The 12,686-nt window shown below is 42.0% G+C and overlaps 1 protein-coding gene across 3 annotated transcripts in view; it reads right to left on the reverse strand.

Moving 5' to 3' along the window:
• Positions 1-12,305, reverse strand: part of TMEM260 (transmembrane protein 260) — a 70,841-nt gene extending 58,536 nt beyond the window's left edge. For 2 of the 3 annotated variants that reach the window (XR_008687206.2, XR_016038183.1), the window contains exons 1-3: positions 12,044-12,305; positions 1,102-1,133; positions 227-378 (exon numbers count right to left, since the gene is read on the reverse strand). Coding sequence is in view for 1 of the 3 variants with exons in the window: in XM_055435615.2 (XP_055291590.1) it covers positions 227-378; positions 1,102-1,133; positions 12,044-12,194 (335 nt within the window). In the remaining 2 variants the exon portion in view is untranslated. The remainder of the gene's footprint in view (positions 1-226; positions 379-1,101; positions 1,134-12,043) is intronic. The other variant, XM_055435615.2, reaches the window with a different exon arrangement.
• Positions 12,306-12,686: the final 381 nt, after the last annotated feature.

The raw sequence follows: 12,686 nt of genomic DNA on the forward strand, positions 1-12,686 counted from the left end.
GGTGACATCTTCTCTCCACTGTATGAAGCAGAACCAACTGATTAATCATTTGAGGGTCAAACACATATGAAATTACTGTAAGTTGAGAAAGTGAAATCACATGAGTGATTAGGAAAACCATTCAAGCAACAAAAGGTGTTTTTTTTTTGTCATGTAGGTACATGGGACATAAGAAAGCTCCATCTCCAATTAGTCAAAATTAATTTTAACTAATCAACTACTTTACCTGAAAACGGTGAAAAAAAGTAAAGCTGCAGCTACTGCTCCAAATAAGCCACACAGCAGATTGACTCGGTAGGCAACTGAACCAAAAGGAAACAGGAGAATTGCCAGCTTAGCCACCAGAGTAAACAAAGGGTAGCCAGGAGGATGGGCAACCTAAGGGAAAATTCGCAAGTCAGGTTTTCATCCAGTTTTAAAGGAAGAGTCACACTGGCTTTAATTGAAAAGTAGCCCTTTTCCCAGGCAAGTATAAAGATTAAAGACAATGACTAAATGTGAATAGTGGTTTTCTATTGTAATCCTCTTGTGCCAATACAAATAAATATTTTCTTTAGTGGATTTGGCAGCGTCTATCACATGGTGTGTCACCTAGAGAAAGGGTGACATATTTCATTGTCAGTTCTTAAGCAGTTTGTTCTCTGGGTTCACAGTACATTAGGGTCATTTAAAAGGCTATTGAAAATAAGCGGGTTCTGAAATATCGCATTGGTTAGAAAGTGGAAAGACCACACTGCTATCGGATTACCACCATGCTGACAGTCCTAAGGTCTTGCCTAAAGGGATCATACACCATAATAAAGTTTATTAAATAATAAACTTATTAAAACTGTTAACCCGATTTATTTTATTCTCCATAGCTTATACAAAATTTGGGGTGATAATAAGCCAGCTACTGTATATATAGTAAAGGCTTTGCTTTATAATTTAGTTTAATTGGATTTAAAACTTAAAGTAAATTGTCACGTACTGTACTTATAAGTTACTAAAAACTGGGGTTTGAAAATAAATTAATCTACTTTACTCCATGCTTAATTAAACTTTCTTAATTCCTAAAACTGTTAATGAGAGCATTGATTAAACAATAAAACTAATACTTACTCCAAGCTCATGTGCGGCTGTGATCAGTTCCCCTGTGAAAAAATAATGTAAAACCAATAATTACTATTAGAAAATGACACTCCTCCAAAGTTTTCAAAATCCAAATGCTTGCATTGGGGTTTTGCATTAATTTGACTGGATAAAACTGTAAATCTGTAGAGATTTAACAGCATGAAATAGTCTCAGAGTATTTTCTCCCTTAGGTCTCATTGAACAAACTATCTTTGACAGTTTTTAATAACTGGTCAGTGGAAATATAGGTGAATTCTAGTTTCTAAAAATGCTTATTTTAAACAAGCTCCTACTATAGGAGGGAATAATATTCAATATCTTGCAATAACCTATAATGAAGAATATGTAATACGTATAACTGAATTACTTTTCTGTACACTAGAAACTAACACAACATTGTAAATCAAGTATACTTCAAATTTTCAAAAAAGCTTACTTTCCGTCCTGAGGGTTGTTTACACTTGCAAATGTATAAAAACCCTTACAGAGCATTAGTGTAAAACGCTATGTCATCCCTCAAGAATTTAGTACAAAACTGCCTGTAAAAATGCAACCTTATATGTAAAATGATTTGAACAGTCTATAAAATGTGTCTTTCTGCCCTAAGCTGGCATTTAAATACCTTCTCTATATTAATTACATTGGATACTTTTAAACAATTGCCAAATGCTTATTAACTGCAGGTTATTTTGGCAAGCTTTGATTACCACAGCACATTTTTTTCAAATGATTAAATCACCATGTCATTTACATAGTTCTTTGTAATTCCTCACCATTGGCAATTACTTCTAAAATTATGATGTAGTAATTCAGTGCCTATTTGATAGTCCTTTTAGTATCCAGGGACTATTTCTGACTCATTCCTATATACATAATACTGTACAGTTTAAGAAATCAATCAACTGATTTATGAAAGTTAAAAATTATCTATCAGAAAATGTATTAATGTCTATTTTCTATCCTTCAGTGGCTATCAGTGTCCTTCATTTCTAGAGCCCTGATCATATTTTAGACCTTTTCTCTCGTCCTGGGCTATGGCAGTAGCTTTTGACCAATATTCTATTTCAATTCATCTTCCTACTGAAATCACTAAATACTGCCACCCCCACCCCCCAGAGGTCAGATTTTCTTAGTCTAAAATTTCTCAATGGCTGCTCTCTGCCCACTGAATGAAGTTGATTCCTCATTGTGACACCTCAGCCCTCTACGGCTTCTGGTTTCTTTCCCAAGGCTTATATCCGTGAAACTTAGGCTCACCCCTGTCAGATCGGACTCCCCACTGTTACTCTGAGATGGTCCTCTTTTGCACCTCCTATCACTCACTTTCTCACCCAGCATTCTCTCCTAAATCCTTCAAGGCCTGGTTCCATTGTTACCTTCTCAGTGACACCTTTCCTTACACAGACCCCTCCCCAGCTTCACCCATCAGAATTAATCACTTCTGCCTTCTTCATAGAACCTGCTTGAACCTATTTAGCACTTCTTTAGATTGCGTTCTATTCTGGTTAGTTATTTTCATTTGTCTTTTCCACTAAGTTATCCGTTTCAGGGTTCTGTCAAGAAGACATCGGCACCTCTCCCTCCTCGGGCCACCCAGAAGAGTCCCGCACGTAGATGACAAAAACACCTATCATGTTATCACCCTTGTTACTCAGACACCCCCATCAGGTGGGAAAATTGCTCACTTCAGAGAAGCCCCACAAGGGCATGAAAGACAGACACGACTCACTTAGGTCATTTACTTAAGGACATCTTTGAAGTCTTCCAGAGAAATTCAAGAACATCTTAGAAGACAAAAGCCCTTTTTGTATCTTACATAAATCGTTCATGGTTTTAAAATGCTTAAAATAACATTCACTTTGTAGATACTGTTACCAAAACTGTAACTCTTTTATACTCTAGAATGGGTTTGCTCTTATGTCTTCAGTCCCAAAAGGTTTTAAATAATTTTTGATTCTTATATTTTTGTAGGTGCGATGAAGCACAGTTCAATTCAGATTTTCAAGGTTGCTATTCATTCTCCTCAAATAAAAATGTATTTAGAATTACATTTAACATTAAGAAAAATGCCCTAATTTCTCTTTTTACCATTGAAAAGTCAATATACTGTTATTTGTGGAAGTTGTTGGTAGAAAGATGAATCTTGAATGTTACAAACCTCCATCACCAACTCTTTTCGTATGTGAATTAAAATCTAAATAGAAAAGATGCTAGTATTCAAAGTCTATTATGTACCCTTGATAAAAAGCTAAAGAGAAGCACTACTCTTAAAATCAAACATGATGAAAAGAGAAATAGTTAAAAAAAAAAAAGCCTTCTGGCACCTTGCTTTCCCTCGATCAACCCTTTACACTAGGGTTCGATGGCTCAGTGGTAAAGTATCCACCTGCAATGCAGGAGATGTGGGTTTGATCCCTGGACCAAGAAGATCCCCTGGAGAAGAAAAGGGCAACCCACTCCAGTATTCTTGCCTGGGAAATCCCAAGGACAGAGGAGCCTGGCAGGCTATAGTCCATGGGGTCCAAAGGAGTTGGACAGTACTTAGCAACTAAACAGCAAACAATTTATCAAATATAAGTCCTACTATAACCTGTATCAGAATTACCTGGATGCCTTTTAAAAATGAAGATTCCTTGACCATAACTCAAATCTACTTACACGACACCCTCTGGAATCAGGGCCCATGTTTTCCAGGCAATTCTCAAGTATCAATATATTCAAGCTTGAGAACCACAGCTTTGTCTGGGGCACAAATGGGTGGCAAACTCAGCGTAGTCAGTAGATACTTCACCTTTACATAACCCAGATCCCTCTATATGTTAAAAATATATAAATACACATATAAGCTAATTTATTTTTCCAAGAATAACAAATACAAGTGAAGGCTAGATTACCAACCTTTTCTTTAAATGACCAGGAATGCTTTTGCCCATAAATCAACAATGTGTATCAAGTGGTACAAAAAGTAGTTTTGGCTAGGCTACACAAGGTGATGGATTCATAAGTATAATTTAAGACTTATCAGGAAGATGAGTATATGCTTTATGTTGGTCTTCAGATGCATTCTGCTTATTGGTTAAAAAAACCCATAAACATTAAATTCAAAGAGAATAGTACATTAAACATATAAGCAAAATTATCAAAGATGTGATTATACAAATTTTACTGGCAACACTGGAAAAGTTTATTTAGCATTCTCAAAAAACGAACATAAAAATATTAGAAGCAATTACTATCCAGCGTCAAATTAAACAAATCAGAATACCTAAAAAATCTGATAACTCTAAGTGAATAGATAACTTTATTCTTTTGGGAAAAAAATAAAAGACATTATTAACGAAAACAAAGCAACAATCGTAATGGTGTGGGACAGGCGCCAGATATAGGAGCCCCGCTCAGCTACTGGTCAGCGCCACAGTGGACCCTCCCCCTCTTCTGTATAGAAGGAACTCAAATTCAGGTTGTTTTTTTTTGTGTGTGTGTATATAAACTTTTAATTTGTATTGGGGTGGTGGTGGTGTAGCCCTCATAATCAACAAAAGAGTATGAAATTGTACTTATACAGTACTTGGGTGTAACCACAAAAATGACAGAATGATTTCAGTTCATTTCCAAGGCAAGACATTCAACATCACAGTAATCCAAAGGTTATGCCTCTACCACCGATGCCAAAGAAGCTTATCAGTTCTATGAAGACCTAGAAGATCTCCTAAAACTAACAACGAAAAGAGTTCTTCTATTCATCACTGGAGATTGGAATGCAAAAGTAGAAAGTCAAGATATACCTGGAGTGACAGTCAAGTTTGGCCTTGGAAAGCAAAATGAAGCAGGGCAAAGGATAACTAAATTCTGCCAAGAGAATGTACTAGTCATAGCATATACCCTTTTTCAACAAATCAAGAGACTACTTTACACATGGACATCACCAAATGGTCAATACTGAAATCAAATTGATTACATTCTTTGTAGTCGAAGATGGAGAAGCTGTATACAGTTAGCAAAAATAAGACCTGGAGCTGACTGTGGCTCAGATCATCAGTTTCCCATAGAAAATTCGCTGGTGGCTCAGATGGTAAAGAATCCACCTGCAATGTGGGAGACCTGGGTTCAATCCCTGGATTGGGACGATCCCCTAGAGGAGGGCATGGCAACCCACTCCAGTATTCTTGCCTGGAGAATCCCCGTGGACAGAGTCCATAGGGTCACCAAGAGTCGGACACGACTGAGCAATTAATCACAGTACAAAGAAAACCGGGAAAAACACTAGGCCAGTCAGGTATGACTTAAATCAAATCCCGCATGAATTTGCAGTAGAGGTAATGAATAAATTCAAGGGACTAGATCTAGTTAACAGAATGCCTGAAGAACTAAGGACAGAAGTCCACATATTGTATATGAGGTGGTGAACAAAACCATTCCAAAGAAAAAGAAAAGCAAGAAGGCAAAGTGGTATCTGAGGAGACTTTACAAATAGTGGAAGAAGGAAGAGAAGTGGAAAGCAAGGGAGAGAGAGAAAAGTACATCCAATTAAATGCAGAGTTCCAAAGAATATCTAGGAGAGAAAAGAAGACCTTCTTCAATGAACAGTGCTTAATTAATAGAAGAAAACAACAAAAGGGGAAAGACAGAGATCTCTTTAGGAAAACTGGAAACATCAAGGGAGGATTCCACCCAAAGACGGGCACAATAAAGGGTAAAAATGATAGGGACCTAATAGACCCTGAAGAGACCAAGGAGACATGGAAAGAACACATGGAAGAACGGTATAAAAAAGATCTTAAGGAACCGGATTACTACAATGATGAGGTTAGTCACCCAGAGCCAGACATTCTGGAGTGCAAAGTCAAGAGGGCCTTAAGAAGCACTGCTGCTAATAAAGCTAGTGGATGTAATGAAATTCCAGCAGAACTATTTAAATCCCTAAAGGATGAGGCCATCAGGTTTTGCATTCATTATGTCAGCAATTCGTCACCCTGCTTATTTAACTTCTATCCAGAGTACATCATGGCAAAATGCCGGGAGAAATATCAACAACCTCAGATATGCAGATGATACCACCCTTATGGCAGAAAGTGAAGAAGAACTTAAGAGTCTCTTGATGAAAGAGGAGAGTGGAAAAAATTGGCTTAAAACTCAATATTCAAAAAAATTAAGATCATGGCATGCAGTCTCATCATTTCATGGCAAATAGATGGGGAAACAGTAGAAACAGTGAGACTTTATTTTCTTGGGCTCCAAAATCACTGCAGATGTTGACTGCAGCCATGAAATTAAAGGACACTTGCTCCTTGGAAGAAAAGCTATGACAAGCCTAGATAGCATATGAAAAAGCAGAGATATTACTTTGGCAACAAAGGTCCATCTAGTCAAAGCTATGGTTTTTCCAGTAGTCATGTACGGATGTGAGGGTTGGACCATAAAGAAGGCTGAGCACTGAAGAACTGATGCTTTTGAACTGTGGTGTTGGAGAAGACTCTTGACAGTCCCTTAGACTGGAAAGAGATCAAACCAGTCAATCCTAAAGGAAATCAGTCCTGAATACTCATTGGAATGACTAATGCTGAAGCTGAAACTCCAATACTTTGGCCACCTGATGCAAAGAGCTGACTCATTAGAAAAGATCCCAATGCTGGGAAAGACTGAAGGCAGGAGAAGGGGATGATAGATGATGAGATGGTTGGATGGCATCACCGACTCAATGGACATGAGTTTTAGCAAGTCCCGGAACATGGGGAAGGATAGGAAAACCTGGCGAGCAGCAGTCCATGGGGTCCCAGAGTCAGACATGACTGAGCAACTAAACGTCAGCAAACCTGGAAGACCCAGCAGTAGCCACAGGACTAGAAAAGGTCAATTCTCATCCCAATTCCCAAGAAGGGTGGTACAAAAAATGTACTAACCATCGAACAATTGTGCTGATATCCCATACTAGTAAGGCCATGCTTAAAATTCTGCATGCTAGGCTTCAGCATTATGTGAACCAAGAACCTCCAGATGTCCAAACTGGGTTTAGAAAAGGAAGAGGAACTGAAGATCAAATTGCTAACCTTAACTGGATTATAGAGACGCTTACTCCTTGGAAGGAAAGTTATGACCAACCTTGACAGTATATTAAAAAGCAGAGATATTACTTTGCCAACAAAGGTCCATCTAGTCAAGGCTATGGTTTTTCCCGTGGTCATGTATGGATGTGAGAGTTGGACTGTGAAGAAGGCTGATTGCCGAAGAATTGATGCTTTTGAACTGTGGTGCTGGAGAAGACTCTTGAGAGTCCCTTGGACTGCAAGGAGATCCAACCAGTCCATTCTAAAGGAGATCAGTCCTGGGTGTTCATTGGAAGGACTGATGCTAAAGATGAAACTGCAGTACTTTGGCCACCTCATGTGATGAGTTGACTCGCTGGAAAAGACTCTGATGCTGGGAAAGGTTGGGGGCGGGAGGAGAAGGGGACGACAGAGAATGAGATGGCTGGATGGCATCACCGACTCTGTGGACATGAGTTTGAGTGAACTCCGGGAGTTGGTGATGGACAGGGAGGCCTGGCGTGCTGTGATTCATGGGGTTGCGGAGAGTCGGACACGACTGAGCGACTGAACTGAACTGAACTGAAGGGTATTTCAGAAAAACATCTATTTCTATTTCATCAACTATGCCAAAGCCTTTGACTGTATGTATCATGACAAACTGTGGAAAGCTCTTAGATGGGAATACCAGACCATCTCACCTGTCTCCTGAGAAACCTGAATGCGGGTCAAAAAGCAACAGTTAGAATCCTTTATGGAACAACTGATTGGTTCAAGATCAAGAAAGGAGTTCGACAGGGCTGTCTGCTGTCACCCTGTTTGTTTAACCTACATGCTGAGCATATCAAGAGAAATGCCAAGCTGGATGAGTTATAAGCTGCAATCAAGATAGGTGGGAGAAACATTAACAACCTCAGATATGCAGATGATACCACTCTAATGACAGAAAGTGAAGAGGAACTAAAGAGCCTCTTGATGAGGGTGGAGGAGGAGAGTGAAAGAGCCAGCTTAATTATTAAAAAACCTAAGATCAGGTCACCTGGCCCCATTACTGCATGGCAAGTATAAGGGGAAATGGTGGGTGACAGATTTTCTCTTCTTGGGCTCCAAAATCACTGCAGACGGTGACTGCAGCCATGAAATCAGAAGACAATTGCTTCTTGACAGTTAAGCGATGACAAACCTAGACGGTGTGTTGAAAAGCAGAGACATTACTCTGCTGACAAAGTTCCACATAGTCAAGGCTATGGTCTTCCCAGTGGTCATGTACAGTTGTTGAGAGCTGGACTGTAAAGAGGGCAGAACGCCAAAGAATTGATGCCTTCTAACTGTGGTGCTAGAGAGGACTCCTGAAAGTCTCTTGGACACAAGGAGATCAAACCAATCTTAAGGAAGATCAACCCTGAATATTCACTGGAAGGACTGATGCTAAAGCTCCAGTATTTTGGTCATCTGATGTGAACAGATGACTCACTGGGAAAGTCACTGATGCTGGGAAAGACTGAGGGCAGAAGAGGGAGTCAGAGGATGAGATGGCTGGACAGCATCACTGATGCAGTGAACATGAACTTGGGCAAACTCAGGGAGATGGTGAGGGAAAGGGAGGCCTGGCATGCTGCAGTCCATGGGCGTAAAGTCAAACATGACTAGGTAACTGAACAACACCTTTTTATTTTGTACTGGGGTGGTGGTGGTTCAGTTGCTTCTTTTGTGACGCCATGGACTGTAGCCTGCCAGGCTCCTTTGTCCATACGATTTCCCAGGCAGTACTGGAGTGGGTTGCCATTTGCTTCTTCTGGGGATCTTCCCAATTCAGGGGTCAAACCCTTATCTCTTGCATTTGTAGGTGGATTCTCTATAGCTGAGCTGCCAGGGAAAGCTGGTATAGTGGGTATAGCAGATTAACAACATTGTGATAGTTTCAGGTGAACAGCAAAGGGACTCAGCCGTATGTATACATATATTCATTCTCCCCCATACTCCACTCCCATTCAGGCTGCCACATAACATTGAGCAGAGTTCCATGTGCTATACAGTAGGTTTTTGTTGGTTATCCATTTTAAATACAGCAGTGTGTACCTGAATATCGCAGAACCTTATCTATCCATTCTCCCTGGCAAACTGATAAGTTCCTTCTCTAAGCTTGTGAGTCTGTTTCTGTTTTCTAAGTTCATTTGTATCACTTTCTTTTAGAGTCCACATATAAGGGATGTCATGCAATATTTCTCCTTCTGTCTTACTTCACTCAGTATGACAATCTCTAGGTCCACCCATGTTGTTGCAAATGGCATTACTTCATTTTTAATGACTGAGTAATATTCCATTGTATATGTACCAAGCTTTTTTTTTTTTTGAGGTGCTAGTCTGTCATCTTTTCAGTTTGCTAGCTTTACAATTCGGAGGAGGCAATGGCACCCCACTCCAGTACTCTTGCCTGGAAAATCCCATGGATGGAGGAGCCTGGTAGGCTGCGGTCCATGAGGTTGCTAAGTCAGACACGACTGAGCTACTTCACTTTCACTGTTCACTTTCATGCATTGGAGAAGGAAATGGCAACTAACTCCAGTGTTCTTGCCTGGTGAATCCCAGGGACGGGGGAACCTGGTGGGAGGCCGTCTATGGGGTCACACAGAGTCGGACACGACTGAAGTGACTTAGCAGCAGCAGCTTTACAATTAAAGTGGTTATTCCTTGCTCCAACAATTGTTTTCCCAATTTGCTGGCCTGCTGTGCAGAGAGCAAAATAAACTTGAGCTTGATAACACAATCATAAATTTTAAATAGACTTCATCACTAAATACATGATAATAGATTTAAAAGAATTTAGAGCATAGGCTAGTTAAGAGAGCATGCTCTAAATTCAATCTACTTGGGTTTTTTTTCCTTGACTGCTTCTATCTTCTACTTGTGTGATTCTGGACAGAGCTTAACCTTAGTTTTGTAATCTATAAAATAAATGAGTACCTACCTCACAGGGTAGCAGCTGGAATTAAAATGGCAATCTATGTAAAGCACTTTTGAACAGTGCCTGGCACATTGTAAGTGCTCAACAAGTGTTATTATCATTCATTCTAATCTCATCCTTCAGGCTCAAACAACCACAGTCAAGAACTAAAAATGCTTTTTTTCAAAGATACAGAACTATTCAACCTGTAAGTAATCCTCTCCAATATCAAAGCTCTCACAACTATAAAGTTATTTCTATTATTTAGTATAAAACTTGAAAATATGGTAACTCCATTCCCCACTATACTAATGAAAAACTGCTCCTATACAATAGGATCTGAAAGAAAAAAATAAAGGTAACCAGTCCATTCTAAAGGAGATCGATCCTGGGTTTTCACTGGAAGGACTGATGCTAAACCTGAAACTCCAATACTTTGGCCACCTCATGCGACAAGTTGACTCACTGTAAAAGACTCTGATGCTGGGAAGGACTGGGGGCGAGAGGAAAAGGGGACGACAGAGAATGAGATGGCTGGATGGCATCACCGACTTGATGGACATGAGTTTGAGTGAACTCCAGGAGTAAGTGATGGACAGGGAGGCCTGGCGTGCTGTGATTCATGGGGTCGCAAAAAGTCGGTCACGACTGAGCGACTGAACTGAATGATGTGTAAAAGGAACATCAGGGATCTTCAATGTGGTAGGCAGCCTTGAAGACGGCCTCTAAAACTCCAAAATTCCAGTATTCTCACTGGATAACCCTCTGCCGTTGAGTATAGGCTGGACATATTGACTCACTTCCAGGAATAAAACAGGGCAGTGGTCTGCCACTGCCAAGATTGGGTTACAAAATGACAGAGCTGTAGGCAGAGGTGCCATCTCTCTCTCTCTGTGAAACCCCCACATCAAAGAGCTGGATGAGGTTTAGAGTTTAATCCTTGTTAGAATGAACCTTTGAGTTGACTGCACCCCACTCCACACCAGGACAACAAACTTGTTCTGGATAACAGCACCCACTTAAACTGCACCCAGATTCCTGATGAACAGAATATATGAGAGAATAACCGTTTGTTGTTTTAATCCACTCAATTTGGGGGTATTCTGTTTTGCAGCAACTAAGGTGCTCAGTTTTTTTCAGTCTATAGATTCACTACCCAAAGTTTCAGCACCATTCTGACAAAATTACTGATCATTATTAGGCAGTATTAGATGATCAGTTTGACAACAAAACAAAACCTGCATCTGCCTCTCACCCCAAATACGCAACAATGATTCATGTGATTTAAATAGCCCCCAAGTCACGCTTTTCAATAGAAGCAGCTTTAAGCCACAACTGGTTTCCACTATTTTAAGAGTTCTCCCGCAAATAGTGTGCAAGGCTGGCTGCTTTTCAATGTTCAGATTTCAACTAAAATATCACCTTCTTAGAGGCCTTTCCGGACTAGCCATCCGGATAGAGCCACTGCCTACCCCACTATCAATCACATTTTCCTCTTTCTGTCTCCAATAACTTCTCCTCCCAATACGCTGTTTATTCAGTCGTTTGTGTATTGTCTCTGCCCGCACTACAACACTCTCCATGAAACTTGTCCGCAGCTCCTGTCAGCCCTTTTGTCTGGTACACGACAAAGACTTGTAAGTAACACTGATATCTGTGGACGAAAAAGGAATGCAAAACAAAAACGCAGGCCTAGGAAGATGATCTGGAGAAGTGGGACGGTCAGTTAAGTCCCATCAGGCGAAAGCAACCAGCCCCGTCTCGAAAGGCTGAAAACTACAAGAGACCAGAACTACAGGAAGATTTCAGAAATGAAAACACACACACTGGTTCTGAAACGCAAAACCCTGCGGGGGGCCCCGGCGGGAGGATGGAGTGGGAGAACTGACCAGACCTCGTGGGAACGGCGAGGATCAGGGAGGGGGCAGGAGAGGCAGGAGGGACGACCTTGAGAGTACATTACCCGAGTCGCCCCCCGGCACCGAGGGGGGCAGCGTGAGGGTGAACACGGCGGCCACAGCGGCGAACACGGCGACGCCGCCGCGGAGGCCCCCCGCGCGCCGCGCCCCCGCTCGGGCTGCCCGCCCCCGCAGCCGGGCCCCCGCCGTCGCCATGGAGACCCATGGGCCAGAGGGGACCGAGGCAGGCGGACGCGGCGGGCCCTACAAGTCGGGGCGCCAGGAGCCCACGGGGCGGGAGGCGAGCTCGGCGGCCGCGGCAGCTTCCGGGTCGGGCCGGACCGCACCTTTCTGCGCCAGCGCGGGGGTAGAAAATGCGGGTCTCGCGGGAGCCAGGCCCGGGCAGCCCGGGGTTTACAGAGTTACAGTGTGCTTTCTACTAGCGCATCACAAGGGACAGCCTTCTTTTAACAGGGGAAGCGTGGGCCGCCGTCTCTGTGGCCTCCCCCACTTCCTGGCCACTTGGTCGGGTCTGACAGAGACGGGAGCCGCGTCGCCAAGCGGGCCGAAGGAAGGGCAGCGACCTCCCCCTGAGGTGTGGGGTGGAACTGCACGAGGGGCCCCAGCCCGCCAGCCCGCCGTGTGCGCCTAGTGAGTCAACATACACCTAAGTCACATGTTTACTGCGAGTAATTGTATGCCCGTGTG

The sequence above is a fragment of the Moschus berezovskii genome, chromosome 9 (assembly GCF_049115385.1).
Source record: "Moschus berezovskii isolate FMDL1 chromosome 9, NW_MosBer_1.0, whole genome shotgun sequence".
NCBI classification, from domain to species: domain Eukaryota; kingdom Metazoa; phylum Chordata; class Mammalia; order Artiodactyla; family Moschidae; genus Moschus; species Moschus berezovskii.